Here is an 18345-nt window from a genome sequence, read left to right as displayed (position 1 = left end):
TTTGACATTTCTCTTTTTCTTCCCTAGTCGGAGCGGCGAATTCTTTTCAGGTCTTCACCGATCCGCTCCTCCTCATTCGAGTGTTCTTCTTGTGAAACATAGGGTCTGCAGCTGGGGGTTCGAGCTCTCTTTAAATCCAGTTGCACAGTTTGTCTCTTCTGGAATGATTCCTGCGACGAAGAGGCCGATTGTGCGCGCCGCTGCATTTCTTCAAAAGGAACAACGTCGTCACTTGTTAGTGCGATATTGCTTTCTTTCGTGCGCTTTGCCCTCGCAGATCCCTTCCCAGGGGTCTCATCTTTCCGTATGTTACTTGTCGGCACGGCCACCCCCAAGCGTGGGCCGTAATCAGCCTTCCATGCGTCAAACGCCGCCCTGACGCCGTCGAGGAACACCTCGTCGCGCACCATGACAAGAACCATCTTCTCCCCGTAGTCACGTGGCGAAAACAGGGGGCTCGCACGTGTCTTTGGAAGCTTGAAGGCACCTAACCCGATATCCTTTGGGTTGTAAAACGTGACGTGGTTGATGGGATCGTCGGGATACCCCTGGTCGTCGAGGCTACCAAACGTGATCACAATGAACGAGACAATCAACGTCTTTTCAGCTGCATCCCACAGCAGCTCATCGTTTACCAATTCTCTATACCGAGTCAATATTTCTTTATGAATGCTTTCCTCTGTCGCCCTTACTTGAAACAGCGAGAACATGGCCATATCGACAACCCGGTATAGGTCCCGCTCATTAATGCGCTGAATGATTGACTGCGCGTTCTGCAAACGCGGATCAGTAGAGGCGGCAATGGCGTTACACACCCAATCCCCAAGTTGACAGAAGCCCACCTCATCCTCCACACAGTCCGACATGCGAATAGGATCACCGTCTGCGCCACGCACCGTGAAGTACTTATCGGCCTCGAGCAGGGCATCGGAAACCATGTAATCAGTGACCTTAACGATCCGATGCTGGTACGCGTGCTTATGCAGTTTTGCCCGGACATTAAAAATGTCCCCGAGATTCAGGGCCATCTTTTCCTCAAAACAAATTTGATACTCACCCTCGTAGCAGAACACCTTACAGGCGCTCAGTAGACGAGGAACATGTACGTCAAGAGAGGCGCGACCATAGCAGGCGAGCGAGTCTCGGAGAAAGTAGTCAAGCCTATCTACATCCAGACCATTGCGCTTGTTTGCGACAATATCCACAAGAAAACGTTTGCACGGCGGACGTCCAATGTCGGTGGGCCACGGTAACCTAGGAGAAAGCCCCGTTATGCAAAGCTCTATAAAACGGGCATCCTCATCTGTCAGATTATATTCTTCAAGATCAATATTGGAGAGAATACGACGCAGAAGACGAACTGACATTTGCTCATGATGCCACGGTGATTTCTTCCCTTCCTTTGCACGAATACGATTCACAATTGTCTCAAACAGATGGCTAAATGGACCATGCCCAATGTCGTGACAGAGCCCTGCAACAGTTACACAGAGGATATCAGCTAGTGTAATACCCAACTCTGGTTGACAAATCGCAATATGACGAACCATTTCAGACGCCAAATGCGCCACACCAATGGAGTGCTCAAAACGCGTATGTGTTGCGCCTGGATAAAGAAAGACGGTGGTACCAAGCTGCTTCAGCGAACGAAGACGCTGAAACTCAAGCGTGTCAATTATGCGGATCGCGAGTGAGGGCAGAAAGACATACTCATGAACGCGATCTTGAATGTGCTTTCCGGGGGTGTCCCCAAGACGGACCTGAGACAAAATGCGTGGCAAATTCCCAGAGTAATCGACATGTCTACGACCATCCTCATCATCCACAAAGGAACCTGCCTCCCCAAGATTATATCTCATGTTACTGCCCCGTGTGCCCAATTCCGTCTCTTGTGGGAGAGGTGTAAGATCATTGCCCTGCACACTTTTTCCCGCATGGAACGACAGTGCATTGGGGCAAGGAATAAGAAGCGTTTCATCAGCCGCATCCGAAGTAGACACTGCCACGGGGGTATTAACGAACACAGCGGCCGAACGAGGCAAAGTGGTCGCGGAAGGATCCCAGTTGCGGGCCTCGCTTACTCTTCCCTGAGTTGCACCTGGGCTCGACCACTCCCTTGCAGCAGCACTCGACCCCAGCGAATACGAAGAACCTGCCTTAAGACGGACGCTACCATCCGCCTCGGGAATAACATAGGATTTCCCACCAAAGCATTCACGAAGGCCTAGTACGCCTTGAGGAAATAATGCTTGCACCTGGCACAGCGTCATGAGACACGGTACTGCCTTGCCATCAATGTACGCCTTACCCTCCATTGCTGCACGGTGGAAAACTAAGACACTAGACGGGGAAGACTAGTAGTAGTAGTAGTAATAGAAACAGGGCTGGAGCTGATGCAAAAACGCACACACGCAAAAAAAAAAAACAAAGGATACGAGCAGTTCAAACTAAAAAAAAAAACAAAAAAGAAAAAAAACAAGAGAAACCTTTAATTCCGTCATCCGACGCTCTACCATGCCCGGGCAGCTGAAACAGCTTGGAGGAAAAAAAAAAATCATTCGGCCACTGCGATGCCGAGGAATAGATACATGTGCAGTGACAGCACACCGTGAAACACATGGCTAGCAACTAACCCTAGTATTTACGAACCAAACAACCAACTAAAAGAAAAAAAACGTTAAAAGAAGTAGAGTAACTAATTGTTGATTTGTTTTGTTCTCCTTTTTCAGGCGCCACCTAGCTAAAATATACCTGCAAAAAGGAACATGGGCCACGACAATGTGGCTTTGATTTCGGGCTCTGGTCTGTGGCAACGTCACTGAACACCTGATTAAGTACCGCGGCTAGTCGGTGCCCGGCAAGTACCAGCCGCAGCTCTGCAGCCGCCTTGCAACGCTCAAGGTAATCCTGCGTGAGTTCCACACCGTTCCGAACTCCAGGGTAGACGACCTCCACGCCAATCTTGTAGCTCTCCCCTGCCATCACAGTCACGTTTGTTTCACTCTTCTCCGCTGCTGTGGGCTTGTACGTGTCCTCTAGATAGTCGGCATACGCCCTCAGCTTCGCGTATTCCTTGCTGCTTAACGGTCGTGGCGGGTCTGGCTGCTCACCCTGGCAAATGGAGTCCCACACCGCATGCAGCTTCATCGTGGCACCACGGACTTGCACCACCTCAAGATTACCGCCCCTGTCGCCGTCTGGGTACGCAGGAGAAAACAAGGTAATGGAGTGCAGAGGCTGGTGGATGTCCCCGTAAAAGTGGGCGAGATTCGCGATGGCAAAACTGATAACGTAGGGAACCGGTTTTTTCTTATACTTCTTCAGAGTCTTTGTCAGGGACTCGATAGCAGTTTTTACATTTACCGTCGCCACAGGATCCTTATTGATGGGCACCTTCTGCGGGTTGTATGGGGTGTCAATAAAATGCCAGGTTTCCATGACATCAAGCCCAAAGGACTTGAGATCATCGGCCCAGCAGCCGCTCTGCACAAAATCAATAAACTGTGGAAATGGCCCACTGAGGCTGAGGTTGGCTGCCGCCGCCTCCACCAATGCAGCCGCGTTCTGGTTCAAGTGGCGCTTGGCAATCTCATTCACCACCATGTGCCCTTTGCACCACCACGCGTGTGTTGGCCCTGACACAACCAGCAAAGCGATTGCGACAGCAACGAGTAGTGCTGAGTTTGGGGAATTCGCCGACATGACGCTGCAAGGTTATATCTTTTTTTTTAAGCCAATGCGTGTTTCTGTTGAGGGTTTGCGTAATAGACTACGTGCCCTGCCCACGCAATCGGGAGCAAATTGAAAAGAAGAAACACACACACGCACAGAGAGAGAGAGAGAGAGAGAGAGAGAGAAAAGTAAAACAAAAATGGAACAAAAAAGTGGGGGTGGGGAGGTGGTGTACATGGAGTGCTCCCCTGCCTCGGGCAGTGGGGTTGTGACGGAGTCATAATTGCAGCAGTGTTCAGGGCAGCACCAATAACAACAAAGACAGTAATAAAAGAAGAAAAAAGAAACACACAAGCACTGAATAGAAGAAAGACTCCCCCAAAGCCTTTTCTCTTGTTATTAAGGACACGCTATTACCACTTACAGACGGCGCAGGGGGATACTTTTTTTTTTACATTCAGGGGTGAAAAAAGTAGGCACATATGAGAGTTAAAGGGGCGACGTGGCGCGTGTTGCGGGAGTGAGCGATGACATGCGCCACTCATTTCCGAAGGAGCAACAACGTTGTTAGTGGCGCTCAGTGACACCGAACGTTGTTGCCGGGACGAAGTTGTCATCATAGACCAGGTTCATCTGCTGAAACAAAATCCACACCTTTGTTATGCGGAGAATATCCATCTCACTTTGTCCAATGAACCGGAGCTCCCCCTTGGTGAGGTACACCGCCCCCTTATCGTTCACCGCCGGGGGATGGATCCCAGAAAGCAGCTTTTGGGCCTTTGCTGCATCGTTGCCGCACTTTTCCAAGGCGGTCAGCGCCTTTGACGCAATCCGTTTTACTCGCTTCTTAAGCGCAATGTACTGCGAGGGGTAGATGTAGTTGCTCTCACAGAGAGCTGCCTCGAAGCAGTTGAGGTGGTCAAATTGTGTCTCCTTTGTAATGTCAAGTTTTCCGCCCCACACAGGGTCCACGCGTACCAAGTTGGAGAGTCCGACAATCCACGCCTCGAAGTCCGGCAGGGTGTCGGCGACAATGTCGACCGTGCGTCCGCCGTCCTTCAGTCCAACGGTGAAGCTGCGGTAGAAGCTGGGGTCCGTCGGCGGGACGTGGTGGCGTTTGAAGACCTTACTGAGGCACCCCAGTTGGAGGAAGCCGACATCGTCGAGATTAATCGATGAGCGCTCTGCTGCGATTTTTGTTTCGGGGTCCGACCAAAGTAGTTTCCGTGAGTTTTGTGCAATTGAAACCCAAAAGTGACGACGGTGTGGCTTTCCGCTGCGTCCATGCTTTAGCATCACAGTTCCACAACGTAGAAATCGGATAAGGTCCTGCACGAGGGTTGGGGAGTCGTATACGCGCATGAGGTATTCATTATCACGCATAGCGCGCTTTGGCCTTTTTTGGTCAACATTCTCCACATTTTCGCCAACCTCATTCTCTTCCTTGCTTGGGCCGAGAGTCTCCGTTCCTCTTTCTTCGCGGCCACGCTCCTCCGCGTCACCATAGTCGTCCTCATTGTCACGCTCATGCGCAGCGGCAGTCCCACCTTCTGCTGGGGTCGGTGTAACTCCGTATTCCATGTTTCTCCTTCGCTGTGCTGCACTTCTGTCCGTTTCCCTAGTTTTTCCCTGCGCCGCCGCGCCCCCTAATGCATTCTTTGGGCTTTGTATCGACGGCTCGGATTCCTCGCCATGTGCGAGTAACTGTTCGTCAGCAAATTCGCCTGCGACACGACGCATGCGCGTCTCCTCACGATGGTGCGAGTTTTCCCCGTCGCTATCGTCGGAGCTGAGAAAGGTGATGTTGTGGTACGCGCTCGGAACACATGCCTCGTCTCCGCTCACCGCTGTTGTCACCAACGGCGGATACAAGTGCTCCCAGCTGCGCAGGGCGCAACTGAAGCCATCTATATCGCCCCACGAGTACTTCTGCCTCGGGCTAATTGCCCCCTCGGCGATGTCAACTGAGCGGTCAATGACGAAGTCGATGATATCGTACACCAGCGTGCCATCCATGATGATGGCAGAAGATAAAAGCTTCGCGCGGCGCACCTGCGAGCGTTGCCGCTGCGTGGCCCCCAACCAATGGGCGTATAAATCATGAAGGTGCCCAAGCTCCGTCGCGTGAGCGTGGAAGGTCTCCATCAACAGATGAACTGAGTTGTCCTCGGGCCTTTCCTCCACTGTGAGCGCCTCTGCAGGCTCCTTTGCGTCTTCGTCCAAAGGAGCCGCACACGCCGCCTCGAGTTCGCTCAGAACCCTATCCGCCTCTTGAACAGCGACAGTTAGTTCCTCCACCTTCGCCTGATTTTTTACACGGTTCTTTTTGGCCTTTTTGGCCTCCATAACTTTTTCCTCCTGTTCCGCCTTCTGTGCTTCCTTCTGTCGCTTGACCTCTTTCTTCATCTTCTTTACGGCCTGAGACACCGATTCATACTCGTCAATCATTTGGTTCATTTTCTCCACAAACGCGTGCACCTTCTCTCTCTGCTCCAACTCAATCTCCGCCTCCATGGCGCGAAGGCACTCCTCTTCCTTGCGTGCCACAATACTATCTGCGTCCTTCTGCAGCGAAGCGATGCATGTTCGGCGAGCCTGATCCACGCTAATGTTCTGTACTCGCGCCAGGAGAAGAGGACGCATTGGTTGGTAGTAGTACTCAACAGCGGCAATGCGAAGCTCGGCAGTGAGCTCCTCCTGCTGGCGCAGCGACCTAAGGTAGCGCTCCTCTTCCGCAGGGTCGAGAAAGGCGGTCACTTTGCCCGCCTTAAGGCCCTTCACGCGGTCACAGAAGCGCAAGGTCCCCTGCGACTCCTGCGCGCTCGCGTTGGGTGGGGCAATCTGACCAATAAGAAGCAGGCGTGACGCCCTGTCGACAAACGAGTGTTTAAGGAGCCTTGTCAGTTTTGACTCCCGGAACGGGATGTGGTTGCTCTCCGTGTACATGGCATTAATAGTCGTCCCAAGCGCTGAGAGGGACTTATTGATTGCCTGCGCCTCCACCATGGCTTGCCCCTCCACGCCTGACCGCTTCACCCTCTCGCTGCCCGCCAAATCCACCAACGCAATGCGGGAGCGCACAAGCCCTTTAATGGAGCCGCTAATGGGAATGCCACTGGCGTCAATCAGTTTTTCTCGCGTTGGACGCTGCGGAGAGGCTGAGAGGGGCACCTGAAAGATATCAATAAAGAACAACGCGTGTGAACGTGAGCTGGAGTCATTCAATTTCGTGGATGTAACGGAGCGGTAGGCGTTGGCCATATTAAACGCCTGCAGCACATCCGTCATTGTCAGCAATTCAATGGTGTTCACGCCTGGGGTCAGTGTCTCTTCAGGTGTTTCGCGAAGTTTTATCTTTTTTCGCCGGGAAAGCAGATCCATGACGTCATCTATATAGAGTTCAACCGCGGAAAGAAAAACAATAAGGTATTGCTGTTTTAGTACAGCATCTCTATAGGCAAATACATCATGAAACACGCGAGGAAATATACCAGCCCCCTCGGGCAGGTCCCCACCAGACATGGAACCAAGAATAGTGTATGTTTTGCCGCTGCCCGTTTGGCCGTAGGTGAGAACAGTTGTGTTGGCACCTTGCAACGCGGCATCCACAAGCTCCTGCACACACTCCTCGTAGACGTCACGCTGGTCATCACTGGTGTCGAAAACGTCGTCAAATTGGAACGTGACAGGAGCGCCGAGACCCTCCTCATTCTTGACGATGACGGAAATGCCGTCGTTGGCCCTGTAAGCGCAGAGGGGCTCAAAGCGCTCCTGCTCCAGCGGAGGGCGAATACGCACCGCCACAGTTATCCTCTGCTCCATCACCAGTTTGAGTGAGTGCTAGCTGCACGAATACGCTGCGACTACAAGAACGGCAAAAGCAACAAACAATGAGGACGAAGAAGTCACCACTACAAAAAAAAAGTAACTTTTTCTTTTTAAGGTTTCGTGATCTCCTTCTTCTTCTCTCGTTCCTTTTGCTGCCCCCGGCCCCCCACCCTTTTTTTTTTGACTTTTTGTATATAGTTTATTGCCGGGCCGCACGCGACACAGATACACAAGCGGAGCTCCCCACCAGACAATCCGGCTGTTGGGCCGCGCTGGCCCAAAACACCTCCGTGCAGGCAAATGCAACAAAAAGAGAAGGAGGAGGGGGCGCGAGGGGACGCAAATAAAAGGGGGAAACATAAGAGAATAACAGTGCATATTGAGCAGAGCACACAAAACTCGCAATAAATAAAGTGCACGGCGCAAGGAAGCAAGCATGCGTGGATGCGTGCCGTGTAGAGAAGAAGCAAAGCACCTCTGTGCCGCAGCACAGGAAAAGAAATCGAAAAGGGGAAAATAAATAAATAAGTGAAAACATAAAAACAGATGCAACAAGGAGTATATCGCCGGATGACACTAATCCCCCACCGATTCTCCCCCAAATAATTAAAAAACAAACAACTTAGCTGTGAGGATGTGACTTGCACTACGCTTTTCGGCCGCGCAGATCTGCGATGCGCTCCTGCGTGAGTTCAAGCTCGTCTGAGTTGATCAGAACAATTTTTGTCGTCGCTGTCTGAGAGTTGCAATGGAGTTCTACCTCCACGCCGGTGGCTGCGTGGCCTTTTCTCCCACGAAGGCCGACCCTCTCTGCAAATGCAGCCGCGATCCATGTCGGCGAGGTGTACCGCATCGTGTGGGCCAGCAGGGCCAGCCGCACCGTTGTACTTGGGGCAAAAAACGTGTTCTGTTCGAGGCCAATGTACTGAGGCTTGTATGCAATAACATCCAACAGCGAATCCCGTTCTCGAACAAACCCCGCGTTCACCACGACGATTGGTTTTGCCCCCACATTGGCGGAGTTGGTGTCGCTTACAAAGCTCCGTGTCGCCATCGTCAGTTGACGTGGCTGCAGTTCCACCCCGACAGCCGCCTCCTGCAGGGACCATCCAGCGCTCTCGAGAAGCCCCACATCCAGCCAAAGATTGCTGGGGTCCTCAGTCGTCTGTTGCGGTTGTGCTTCTTCGGCGTAAAAGCAAGAATGTTCGTGGGAGTTGCGCCGCGCTTGAGCGGGTTTGCAGAAATCGCCAGGCGCCAACTGCGTCGTCCCTGGGCCTTTAGTCATCTCCAAAAACGCTTCGGCAAGCTTTGCGGATAAATTCAAGGAGACAAAGCACACCCCATCCTTGGTGAGGCACTGGTGCCGCCGATGCGGTGTGCATGACAGACAATCAAAGCGTGAGGCGTCACTCGTTTGCTCTGCATTGACAAACCAATGCGAGCTGTGCTCCACGTACACTGGGGTGACGTTCGGCGCGATGGTGACCCCTTTCCATCGCCGCTCTAGGCCTTCACCCGCTAGCCAGTACGGTGATTGGAAGAGCGAGGGGAAACGCATTGAATCAGCGCCATGCTTATCACCCTCAGGCGCTGTAGGTAATGCGAAGCGCAGACGGCTCATGCCTTTCACCTTTCCCAGCAACTCCCATATAATGTCTCCAGACTCACTCACGGGGAACCCACAAGAGGCGCACGTGCAGGAGTCTACTACAGAGCATATAGGTGTGTCAGCTGCATTGACAAACGAAATACCAAAGGCGTTTACAATTCGGTTTCGATTTGTGAAATAATTCCCTCCCATCTGTGATGCTCCATTCCTCTGTGTGGTTTGCATGCCATTCATAGGGACGTGGGTGGGCGTCCGTAGCGACTGCCTCTCCATGGGCAGAGCGTTAGCCAAGAAACGTACCGCCTTGGCTGTGATCCAAAATGGTGACGGCTCTTCTGTGATGGGCCTCGCTGAGGGCGCAGTAGAAGCATCACCCACCCTCGCATTGTTGTGCCAGTCACGCAGGGCACGCATAACTGCCCAGTCCACCGCTGTAGGGAGCACGCAATTACTGATCGACAGACGCGGCTGCTGAAGTGTCATTCTTGACTTTTTCCTCTTTCACCCTCTGCACTGACTCAGCGTTTCGCTAGATGCCGGCCAGAAAGCATCGAAAGAAAAACCATGACAAGAGGGGGTTGCATGTGTAAGGGCACTTGTGTGTGTCGGAGGATGCATGAACGCACGTGGACAGCCGGTTCACGGAGCAACACCAGCAGCAAGAGAGTGTGAGCGCAGCAGAACATCTTTCTCGATCTCTTTTTTATCTCGCTTTTACACAGGACCCTCCCCCACTCATAATAATAGTAGTATATAAAAAAACACAGCTCCATATTAAGTGTGCAACATCACTGTCTGAAGAATAAAATACGGAGAGAGAAGGAGACACCTCGTTGTGGAAGGTAGTTCTTCCGCCGTGCCTCTCCCTTTCTATCGCTTTTCAGTTAACCTTCGTCGGTGGGGGCAAGGAACAGACACACTGCCCCTGCGCACACACGCATGTAGAGGCTGACGTGTAAACGCCCTACACCCCACTCCTTCCCTCTCGCTTGGCCATTTTGGAGAAGCATTTTCCTTTTACTTCTGCCGTCCTGCCTCACGGCCGCAGCTAAAGATGCGGCAGCACCAACACGTCGTAGGGCGCTCTACACCCTTTCGCTTTTACTCGTCTTTTTCCTGCTTCGAGCTTAGGGCGTCTCGGTGTTGCCAAGATTGCTTCACACCTGCAGAGATACATCTCAGACTTCTTTACATATAGTCATACACCATCGCGTTGCCGTCGTCACCGGCCGTCACCAAATGTTCGGGGGTGGCAAAAATTTCACGCACAGCGGCCGCATTGGCTCCAAGGCCGTAGCAGCACTTCCCTGTCATGGTGTCATGCACAAGCAGCCAGCCGTTACCCCCACCAGAGAGCACCAGCGGTCCAAATGTCTCAAGGGAGTAGATAAAGTCGCGGTGGTCGGTGAAGCGGTGCACTTCGGCAAAGCTTGCGCGAGGGTCCAAGGTGAGTATGACTTTATCTGCACCTGCTGTGACTAAGTACGGTGTCTCGTCAATGGAGCGGATGCCGCTAACGACGCCGCCAGGGTGTAAAACGTCTTGAAAAATGGGCTTACTACCTGTGCGAGGGAAGTCCATGACAGTGACAACGCCACCCTGATCCCCAATGGCGGAAAGGAGGCCCACACTCGTGTGAAGAAGATGCCAGAGGGACCCAATCTGCCCACGTTTGGTGGCCATTGTGGCGAGGCAGTCGCCTGTTTCAAGGTCCCACATCTTTGCCGTGCCTTGACGATCGCCTGAAAGCACCTGCGCCCCGCACCAGGAAAACATCATCACAGGTGCCTTATGCCCAGCGAGTGTCGCTAGACAACGTCCGCCGCCGCTGCCGCCGCAATCCCAGAGACGCATGGTACGATCATAACTGCTGCTGACGGCGATATTACTTGAACTGTTAACTTCCACTTGACTGACACTGCCGGTATGGCCCAGTAGATCGCTGCAGCGTACAGGTCCTGTGGCCTCCCAAAGGCACAGTTTACTGTCCATTCCACCAGAGATGATCTGGCCACTGTTTTGAAGAAACTTGCAACAAGTCACCCACTCGGTGTGACCATAATTTTTGGTGTAAAGATTTTTCTTCTCTTTCCCAGTCGTGATATCAAAAACCTTGAGTCCATGGTCCGCGGAGCCCACCACGCACAATTTATTCCTAATATGGACGTCCATGCAAAGCAGGTTCCGATCACTGGCGTTAAAGCAGCGTCCAGTTGTATCTGCAGGACCTTGTTGCCAACTTCGCGATACGGCGGATGCGTTAAAGAAGGGCTTAAACCGTGCGTATTTTCCACCTACGCCCGATGAGGAGGGGGGACACTGCGTCACTGCGCCACCGTACACATCCTCCATCAGACCCTTCATTTCGGAGGCAATCTGACGGCCGCGCGCACTTCGCGGGTTTGTTCCGTCGTTTTTGTGCAGCTCACGCACCACGGCACTCGGCCTGCTGAGGCCAGGGCGTGTAACTCCGCCTGGATTTCCATGCATTCGCCCACCGCGACCTCGGCCAGGGCTGACCGTGCGACGCTGCATTGAGGAATCAGAAGAGGACTTCTAATCCTGTTTGCTGCCTGCCCTCTGCTGTTTCTTCACGACCCCCCCCCCCCGGCGATTTTTCTTTTCCCCTCCCTTTTCAACTTCTCACTGTGTAATGATTTCACCCTTATTGAGTTTTTTTTTTGGTTGGCGGCGATTTTGGCCCGGCGCAAAAAGTGGGAAAGGGGGACAAGACGCAGCGGGATGGGACGCTCACTGTTTCTCCACACACTCCAAAAACTCTCATACGCAGAGGCGCAGCGCAGACAAAAGTGCCACGCAGAGCGGAAGCAAGAGAGACATCCCCCCGACACGTTCACGCCGCCTCCACTCAGAAATGAACTTTCCGCGCCACTTGCACCCCGGAGGGCCTTGCTTTTTTCCGCACCCCTTGACATTTGCTTTGGAGCCTCTAGGCATTCATGCTGGGCGTCCATTGGCCGCACACGGCACGGCCATCAGCTACTGCCCCCTCCTCGCCAACCAAATTTGAGTGCAAGCGTCTCGCGTCTCGTCAGTGCAGCTATACTTCACGCAAGACCGCCATCCCCAGACCCGTTGCACGCATCATTGACGGTTGCCAGCCCTTTTCGATTCATCTACTCTCAGGAAAAAGGAGTAATATTTTCCTTCGCGGCCTCCTCCTTTGGTTGGTCAAAAACAAAAAATGACTGCAAGGTGTAAACGCCTCTTCTTTGCGGCGCGCAGAACCGTGCTCCGTCCTCATTTAACTACGCGCCTTGGGTGCAGTAACATCAATGAAACAGGAAACAGAAGAGGCGTTGGGGACGCCAAGAACAGCTAGGAAAGGAAAATATAAAGCATAGACATAACATTGAAAACAGAGACCATCCACAAGGGGCACGAGAGCAGTCGCCCTCCGCCTTTAGCGGCGACGCACGGTAAGACTCGGATTCCCCCCAAGTTTTCCCTGTTATTTCCCAAACGCTTACATATATTTCCTCTTCTTTCTCTTTTTTCAACATCATTGCCTTTTTTCCTTCCCTTTAGTTTCGTCTCGGGGCACAACGCCTCATTCCTCTAGCCGCGTCACCGTGGCACGCTTGCCTGCCCCGCGTTGGGGCGCGGTGCAGAAGAGAAGGCACAGAAAAACAATGAATGGAAAAGAGGCGGGAAAAGGTCCACGACACGTTATTATCTAAACAAGCTGCTACCTCGTCGAACAAAGGCAGCCCGGTGAAATGCAGACCAGCCAAGAAGAAAAGAAATATATAAATATGTATATGCAGGTAGAGTAGAAGAAGCAGCCACCATCTTCTTCCCTCAATGCTTCCCCACGCTAAAAAAAAAATATACTTGTCTTTTTTTTTTACGTAAGTCAATGTATGTTTCTGCGTGTCTATGCGTTTTGTTGGCTGGCCTACTAAAATAAGTGCATCTAACAGTAATAACAATCGATTAGGAGAACATCGCACAGGGTGCGTGTGCATTCGTGTACATTTATTGTCTAAATGAAGGGAGTTTCTGAACGAATATATATATATATATATATGTATGTTCGCCGTTTCCACTTTTCGTTTTTGTTTTCTTGTCTAGCAACGTTTCCCGCCCTCCACGGGGAAGTGCACGCAGATCCATTGCGGGTGTGTGGTGCTAGTAAGAGGGGGGAAGGACACCGGTGGTTTTCAGTGCAACGAAAACAAAGCACACACACGCACCGAGGGAGCGAGAGAGTTCCTCCCTCTTCTCTGAGATCGTTACGTGGAGGAGCGGCGACGGAGAACAACTTCTACACCAACTTGGGGCAACCGTGCACGAAGTTGCATACTTCTTCTGAGTGGTGCGAGCGGGCGGGGCAGCAGGAGCTTCCCGCGACGTCGCGGGCACACAGGGAAAGCCTGCTGTCGAAGTCAACAATAATCAAGCGAGATTGCACCATTTCCATTCCGTTGCGGAGGGAAAACAAAGGGGACAGAGTAAGACTGCGTGTCCACCTGCGGCAGCTCTTCTTCAGCTGTTTACTCTGCTTGGCTTTCCCTCACCCTCATGGGGCACACACACGCACGCACAATTTCGGTCCACAGACGCAGTTTTCTCTCCTTTCGCTTCCTCTCTCCGTTCACCTTCTATGCTCGCTCTAAGGAATCAAATCAAACCATCACTTCAGTTTGATTTTAGCTTTCTTTTTTCTTTTCTTTATTTCTCTTTGCGCTGCATCCTGTGAAGTGCGTAACGCCTTCACTTCACGATTTAATGGGCTTCACGGGCGCCACGCGCCTGCCCCACCCCCATTCTTTCTCTGCGCATACAATGCGTGCACTTATGTGTCTCGCATCTTCTTCCATTTGTGTGCTTCCTCGCTACTCTGTGCGTGTGATGCCCTTCAGGAAAACTTTCGTCCGCAGCGTGAACTGCAACATGCGCAAGAGTCTGGATATGTTCGGTTGGCTGCTTGTCCCCTCCTGCGGCTGGATGGCGTAGTAGACAATGCAGATGCTCCGATCAAACGTGTAGCAGACATCCACAAGTTCGAACGGTAAGTTAAGGAAGCGGAACTGCTTGCAGCACTCCACAGTGGCCTTATCACGCGCGGTTCGCAACTCTTGCAATCGCTCGGCGTCGGTAGCAATGGTCTCACTTACCTCGCGGAGGATGCTTCCATCGTACAGCGCCGACCTCGGCACCGCCCCGGTGGCCAGGTTGCCATCACTGTGGTGGCGTTGCAAATACACACAGACACCGGCATCTTCGTAGGCGACGTTGCCGTACGGACTACGGCTGCTTTTGATCGCTGCAAGATAGCGGCGCCCCATGACCGGCAAAGGTTGGGAGGGACCCACCTGAAACCGCATAACCACTCCGCGCGCAAACTCGAGGATGACGTAGTCGCAGGTCTGAGGAAGAGACAAGGGCCTTTTCATGGGTGCGACCGTAGCCGCTGCAGGCGGCGATACCACCTTCACTGGCTTTAGGGCGGTCGGCCTTGGTCGCGAGGAGGGAAAGAGTGGCGCAGAAGCGAGCGAGTCAAACCCAGAAGGGAAGTTGCCATTATCAGCAGTGGTGGGACCGTTGCCTTTGACGCCGCTCTTCCCTTCGGATGTTGCTGGTCGCAGGAGAAGATGCAACTTGTCGATGGGGACACGTCGTCCACTGACGGCAATAAGAGAGGTGCTACTGCTCGCCACGCGTGTCACTTTTTGACGCTTTTCGTTGTGAGGGTACGCCGGCGGCGGGCCAGTGCGTCGTACAGCGTGTTGCTCTTGCGCAGGCTGCGCATTGGCAGGCGTCGATGATGACGGGGGCGGGGCGAGCTCCTGCTTTTCCAGCAGCCATTGTTGTGGAAACTCCTCTTGCAATGGCTGCAAGAAAGGCTGAGACTGTGTGACACTGCGAAGTGCTTCCGATATGCAGGGTTTCTTAGTTACCGGCTCTTCCATCAGGTCGCCGTCGTCTTCGTCACTCTCCGGTAAGACGCCTCTTGGCAGCAGCGTTGATTCAAGACTGGTATTCGGGGTGTGGAGCATCGACGGTGGAAGAGGCACTGTTGCTCCTTGAAACAGCTCACAGAGTTTGCTCTGCTGAGCAAAAGGCGTGTCCGCGGCAGCCTGAGTGAGATTCGTCACGGCATCAACGCATTTCCATCGCTTCACCGGGGTAATAAGGCAGCTGGTCTCCTTTACATCTCCAGCACTGTTCTCCGTTAGCAAGGAGGCATCCAAAATATTCGTATTGGTTGGAAACAGCGTGCCAGCGCACGGTGGTCCTGTGGCATACTTATTGCCAGGTGTTAAGCCCGTGTGGCTTGTGCGCTGGCGATTTGTAATGGGTGTGCAACAGCAGCTGGTAAGAGAGTTGTTGTGCGGTTGTGTGATGCCAGTATTCTTCCAGCTGCTTCTGCAGCCCCTACCACCCTCGTTTGAGGACTTTCCAAGACGAGCGGGAGGGATATTCTCCTTGTTTTCGGAGCTAAAAATACCCGTGTTTGTGATCTCCTGCAGGAAAGGCGAGGACAAGCTGAAGCACGATATCGGATGCTGATGTGTCGCCTCCATTTCAACCTGCCTTCCACTCTTCGCCAGGAATTCCACTCGTTTCGTCTTTCCCCGTCACTCGTCTCCTCCTTCGTGGATTTCAGCGTGTAAGGGTATATATATATATATATGTTTTAATTAATTTATGTCAATGTGTATGTGTGGGTGTGGGTGAGATCTAAACGCCTATCTATCTATCGGCCTTTCCTCTCGCTCGCCGGGCGTGTATGGCTCCGCGTTGTTTATGCTACACCCAAGCCCAAGGCAGAAGAACGGAAAAGGGTGCCATTGTTCACATCAAGTACAGTAAACCCTAGACGGTGATGACGCAGGAAACAGTAACGTACACGAGAAAGTAAAAGAAGAAGCACTGCTTGCTATTCAATTGCACATTACACTACCCACTCTTCATGCATATATATATATATATATGTCTTTGACGTGTGATTCTCTTTTTTAAAAATTATTATTGTACTGCGTCGTTTTATTCTCGTCTCCGCCTTGTTAGCCGTCACCTTCACTGATAGCGCAGAGAGAAGAGGTTGGCATGCAGTGGCACCGGGGACGTGTGTGCGGGGTAAGGGGGAAAAGGGAGTAATAAGCGCCTCGACGCATACGCGCATGCCCCAATAGAAGGCCGCAGCAGCATTCTTAGCCAGGAGATAAAGGATAACCCAAACCTCCACGAAGAAGCTGCGGCAGATAGACAGGCGCAGTGAGAAACAAAAAGAAATGAATGAGGTGGACGCGACCCGAGCAACACAGGCCCCCTTTTTCCTTCATGGGCTTTAGTCAAAGAATCCGTTGCTCATGCCCTGCTTGACCTGGCGCCGTATCTTCTGCTTCTGTCGCCCCTTCTGCACGTTGCGATGCAGACCCAGATTGAACTGGTGGTTGTCCTTCTGCCGAAGGTTACGCCGCACCTGCGACCGCACGTAGTTCTCGTTGACGGTGCCGTCCGGATTAAAGTTCACGTTCTGCTGCAGCTGCCGCTGACCACGCCTCTCAACGGCCGCCTCGTCAACCGCCTCGTCAAGGGACCGCGCCACACTACTCCCCACATCATCGTTGTCATCACAGCCACTAGCCTCACCCTCTTCTACTTCCCCCTGCTGCTGCTGCTGCTGCTGCTGCCGCCGCCCTCCACTTTCTCCCTCAACGCCATCAGCTTCATCTACCTCGCACGTCTGTGCACCAGCTGCAGAGAGGGCTACCACTGGCGTCGTCCCTGCGGGAACCGGTGGGTCCGCCGCATCCTCCTCAGAGTCTTCAGCGTCAGCCTCATCGCACGTTGTCAGCTGAGTTTGCAAAAGTCGCTCGAGATCCTGTTGTTGCCTGCTGCTGAAGCACCCGCTGGCGAAGACCACGCGATCCAGTTCTGCCTTGCGCTCCACGTCCTTTTCAAGTGTTGGGTAAAAGAGTGTCGTCAGTTTAAAGCGGCGATGGAAGAAATTCGCAAGATTCTCCACGTCTCGACTAAATAATTCTGCTGCGTTGGGGTGATTCGTTGAGACCATTTGCGGAAAGTCAATCACGATGACGCGCATGTCCTCCGTAATCATGAGATTAAACTCGTTGAAGTCACCATGTACGAGGCCGTGCTCGCCGAGTTTAATCATGAGCTCCAGCGCACGCCTGTAGACCTTCTCCGGGTCGCCTAGCGCAGTGATGTTGTTTAGCAGCGTGCCGTCCACCAGCTCCATCAAGAGTGCGTGGCGGTTCTGATCGATTGGTTTCGGGACGGGGAAACCCTCGTCGTAGAGGGTCTTCATGAAGGAGTACTCCTTCTCCGCGGCGAGGCGGGAGAGGTAAAACCAGCTCTCACCGTGGCGGGTACGGCCACCGCCTTTGTAGTCCCGGTTGCGTGTGACACTGCGAAAACTGCACCGCCCGAGCCGCTGCAACTTCAGCACACACTCGTTGCCGGCCTCGTCCTTCACGAGAATAATGTCGGACTCTTTGCCGCAGCCAACGCGGTGCCCAACGGCAGCGACGGTGCCGCGTTTGCACAGGGTGCGCAGCGCCAAGTAGTCGTACGCACCGTACTTCATGGCGTAGCCGTCGTACATGGTGTTCTCGTGGTGAATCATTTTGTGCTTCAGGAGGCACTTCAGGCGCTTGCGACAGCCACCGTGGGGGAGCTGTGCGATGCGTTCAATGAGGGCCGTGGGGGCAACGTCGTGGTTTCGCATCGTCATCTCGAGGGCCGTGAGGACGCGAAAATCCTCCTCCTCCAGAAATCGCAGCAGCGACACATCGAGTTTCACCATTATTGTCCCCTCCCAGCGCCTCTACACTCGCTCCTTCACGCTCCCGCTCTCTCCCTGTGGGCGCACCTGCAGGCAGTCAACGAAGAAAAGGGTGGGCGGAGGTGGCAAGGCGAGGGCAGGGGGGCACGCGCCGCAGACAACACAAGGGGCGACGGGCAGCAGCAGCGAGAGGACGGGTGACGGGAAGAGGGAGAGAGCAACAGCGACGACGAAAACAAGGCAAAAAAACACGCTCACACCGAAAAAAAAAGAAGGGTTCAGACAGGCGCAGAAGGCACGCGCCGCAGTCGTCGACAGCACGACGGCACGCCACCACCGCGCAGACGGCCGACGCAGCCGTCGAGAATATATAAGTGGGCTGGGCGGGGGGAGGGGCGGGGAAGCCACTGAATCACCCCCCACACTGTCCAGCAGCCCCCCCCCCAAAAAAAAAAAA

The 18345-nt window shown here is 53.2% G+C and overlaps 8 protein-coding genes across 8 annotated transcripts in view, besides 10 other annotated features; all 8 read right to left on the bottom strand.

The window, feature by feature from the left end:
• Tco025E_02018 (UDP-Gal or UDP-GlcNAc-dependent glycosyltransferase) overlaps positions 1-8 on the bottom strand; it is a gene marked incomplete at both ends in the record, with an annotated part of 615 nt that extends 607 nt beyond the window's left edge. The window contains one exon of the mRNA XM_029368954.1: positions 1-8. This exon is cut by the window's left edge and continues 607 nt beyond it. Within this exon, the coding sequence (XP_029230925.1) occupies positions 1-8 (8 nt within the window).
• A 15-nt stretch (positions 9-23) lies between these two features.
• Positions 24-2315, bottom strand: Tco025E_02017 (SAM domain-containing protein; the record flags this gene model as incomplete). Its single annotated transcript, XM_029368953.1, has 1 exon — positions 24-2315. The coding sequence occupies one exon, from the start codon at positions 2313-2315 to the stop codon at positions 24-26; it is 2292 nt and encodes a 763-aa protein (XP_029230924.1).
• Positions 2316-2355: 40 nt separating this feature from the next.
• Positions 2356-2376: a microsatellite.
• Positions 2377-2413: 37 nt separating this feature from the next.
• Positions 2414-2485: a microsatellite.
• A 251-nt stretch (positions 2486-2736) lies between these two features.
• On the bottom strand, positions 2737-3702 carry Tco025E_02016 (class I nuclease-like protein; the record flags this gene model as incomplete). The annotated part of the gene is made up of 1 exon (XM_029368952.1): positions 2737-3702. The coding sequence occupies one exon, from the start codon at positions 3700-3702 to the stop codon at positions 2737-2739; it is 966 nt and encodes a 321-aa protein (XP_029230923.1).
• Positions 3703-3828: 126 nt separating this feature from the next.
• Positions 3829-3857: a microsatellite.
• A 129-nt stretch (positions 3858-3986) lies between these two features.
• Positions 3987-4045: a microsatellite.
• Positions 4046-4239: 194 nt separating this feature from the next.
• On the bottom strand, positions 4240-7494 carry Tco025E_02015 (putative kinesin; the record flags this gene model as incomplete). Its single annotated transcript, XM_029368951.1, has 1 exon — positions 4240-7494. The coding sequence occupies one exon, from the start codon at positions 7492-7494 to the stop codon at positions 4240-4242; it is 3255 nt and encodes a 1084-aa protein (XP_029230922.1).
• Positions 7495-8014: 520 nt separating this feature from the next.
• Positions 8015-8041: a microsatellite.
• A 105-nt stretch (positions 8042-8146) lies between these two features.
• Tco025E_02014 (uncharacterized protein) lies at positions 8147-9592 on the bottom strand (the record flags this gene model as incomplete). Its single annotated transcript, XM_029368950.1, has 1 exon — positions 8147-9592. The coding sequence occupies one exon, from the start codon at positions 9590-9592 to the stop codon at positions 8147-8149; it is 1446 nt and encodes a 481-aa protein (XP_029230921.1).
• Positions 9593-10297: 705 nt separating this feature from the next.
• On the bottom strand, positions 10298-11599 carry Tco025E_02013 (uncharacterized protein; the record flags this gene model as incomplete). Its single annotated transcript, XM_029368949.1, has 1 exon — positions 10298-11599. The coding sequence occupies one exon, from the start codon at positions 11597-11599 to the stop codon at positions 10298-10300; it is 1302 nt and encodes a 433-aa protein (XP_029230920.1).
• A 1541-nt stretch (positions 11600-13140) lies between these two features.
• Positions 13141-13164: a microsatellite.
• A 622-nt stretch (positions 13165-13786) lies between these two features.
• Positions 13787-13816: a microsatellite.
• Positions 13817-13968: 152 nt separating this feature from the next.
• On the bottom strand, positions 13969-15660 carry Tco025E_02012 (putative ESAG8-associated protein; the record flags this gene model as incomplete). Its single annotated transcript, XM_029368948.1, has 1 exon — positions 13969-15660. The coding sequence occupies one exon, from the start codon at positions 15658-15660 to the stop codon at positions 13969-13971; it is 1692 nt and encodes a 563-aa protein (XP_029230919.1).
• Positions 15661-15753: 93 nt separating this feature from the next.
• Positions 15754-15770: a microsatellite.
• Positions 15771-15808: a microsatellite.
• A 245-nt stretch (positions 15809-16053) lies between these two features.
• Positions 16054-16071: a microsatellite.
• Positions 16072-16427: 356 nt separating this feature from the next.
• Positions 16428-17909, bottom strand: Tco025E_02011 (putative conserved RIO1-domain protein; the record flags this gene model as incomplete). Its single annotated transcript, XM_029368947.1, has 1 exon — positions 16428-17909. The coding sequence occupies one exon, from the start codon at positions 17907-17909 to the stop codon at positions 16428-16430; it is 1482 nt and encodes a 493-aa protein (XP_029230918.1).
• Positions 17910-18345: the final 436 nt, after the last annotated feature.

Source organism: Trypanosoma conorhini (assembly GCF_003719485.1).
Source record: "Trypanosoma conorhini strain 025E chromosome Unknown Tco_14.4_contig_00074, whole genome shotgun sequence".
NCBI classification, from domain to species: domain Eukaryota; phylum Euglenozoa; class Kinetoplastea; order Trypanosomatida; family Trypanosomatidae; genus Trypanosoma; species Trypanosoma conorhini.
This window is presented reverse-complemented; position numbering and strand designations above follow the sequence as displayed.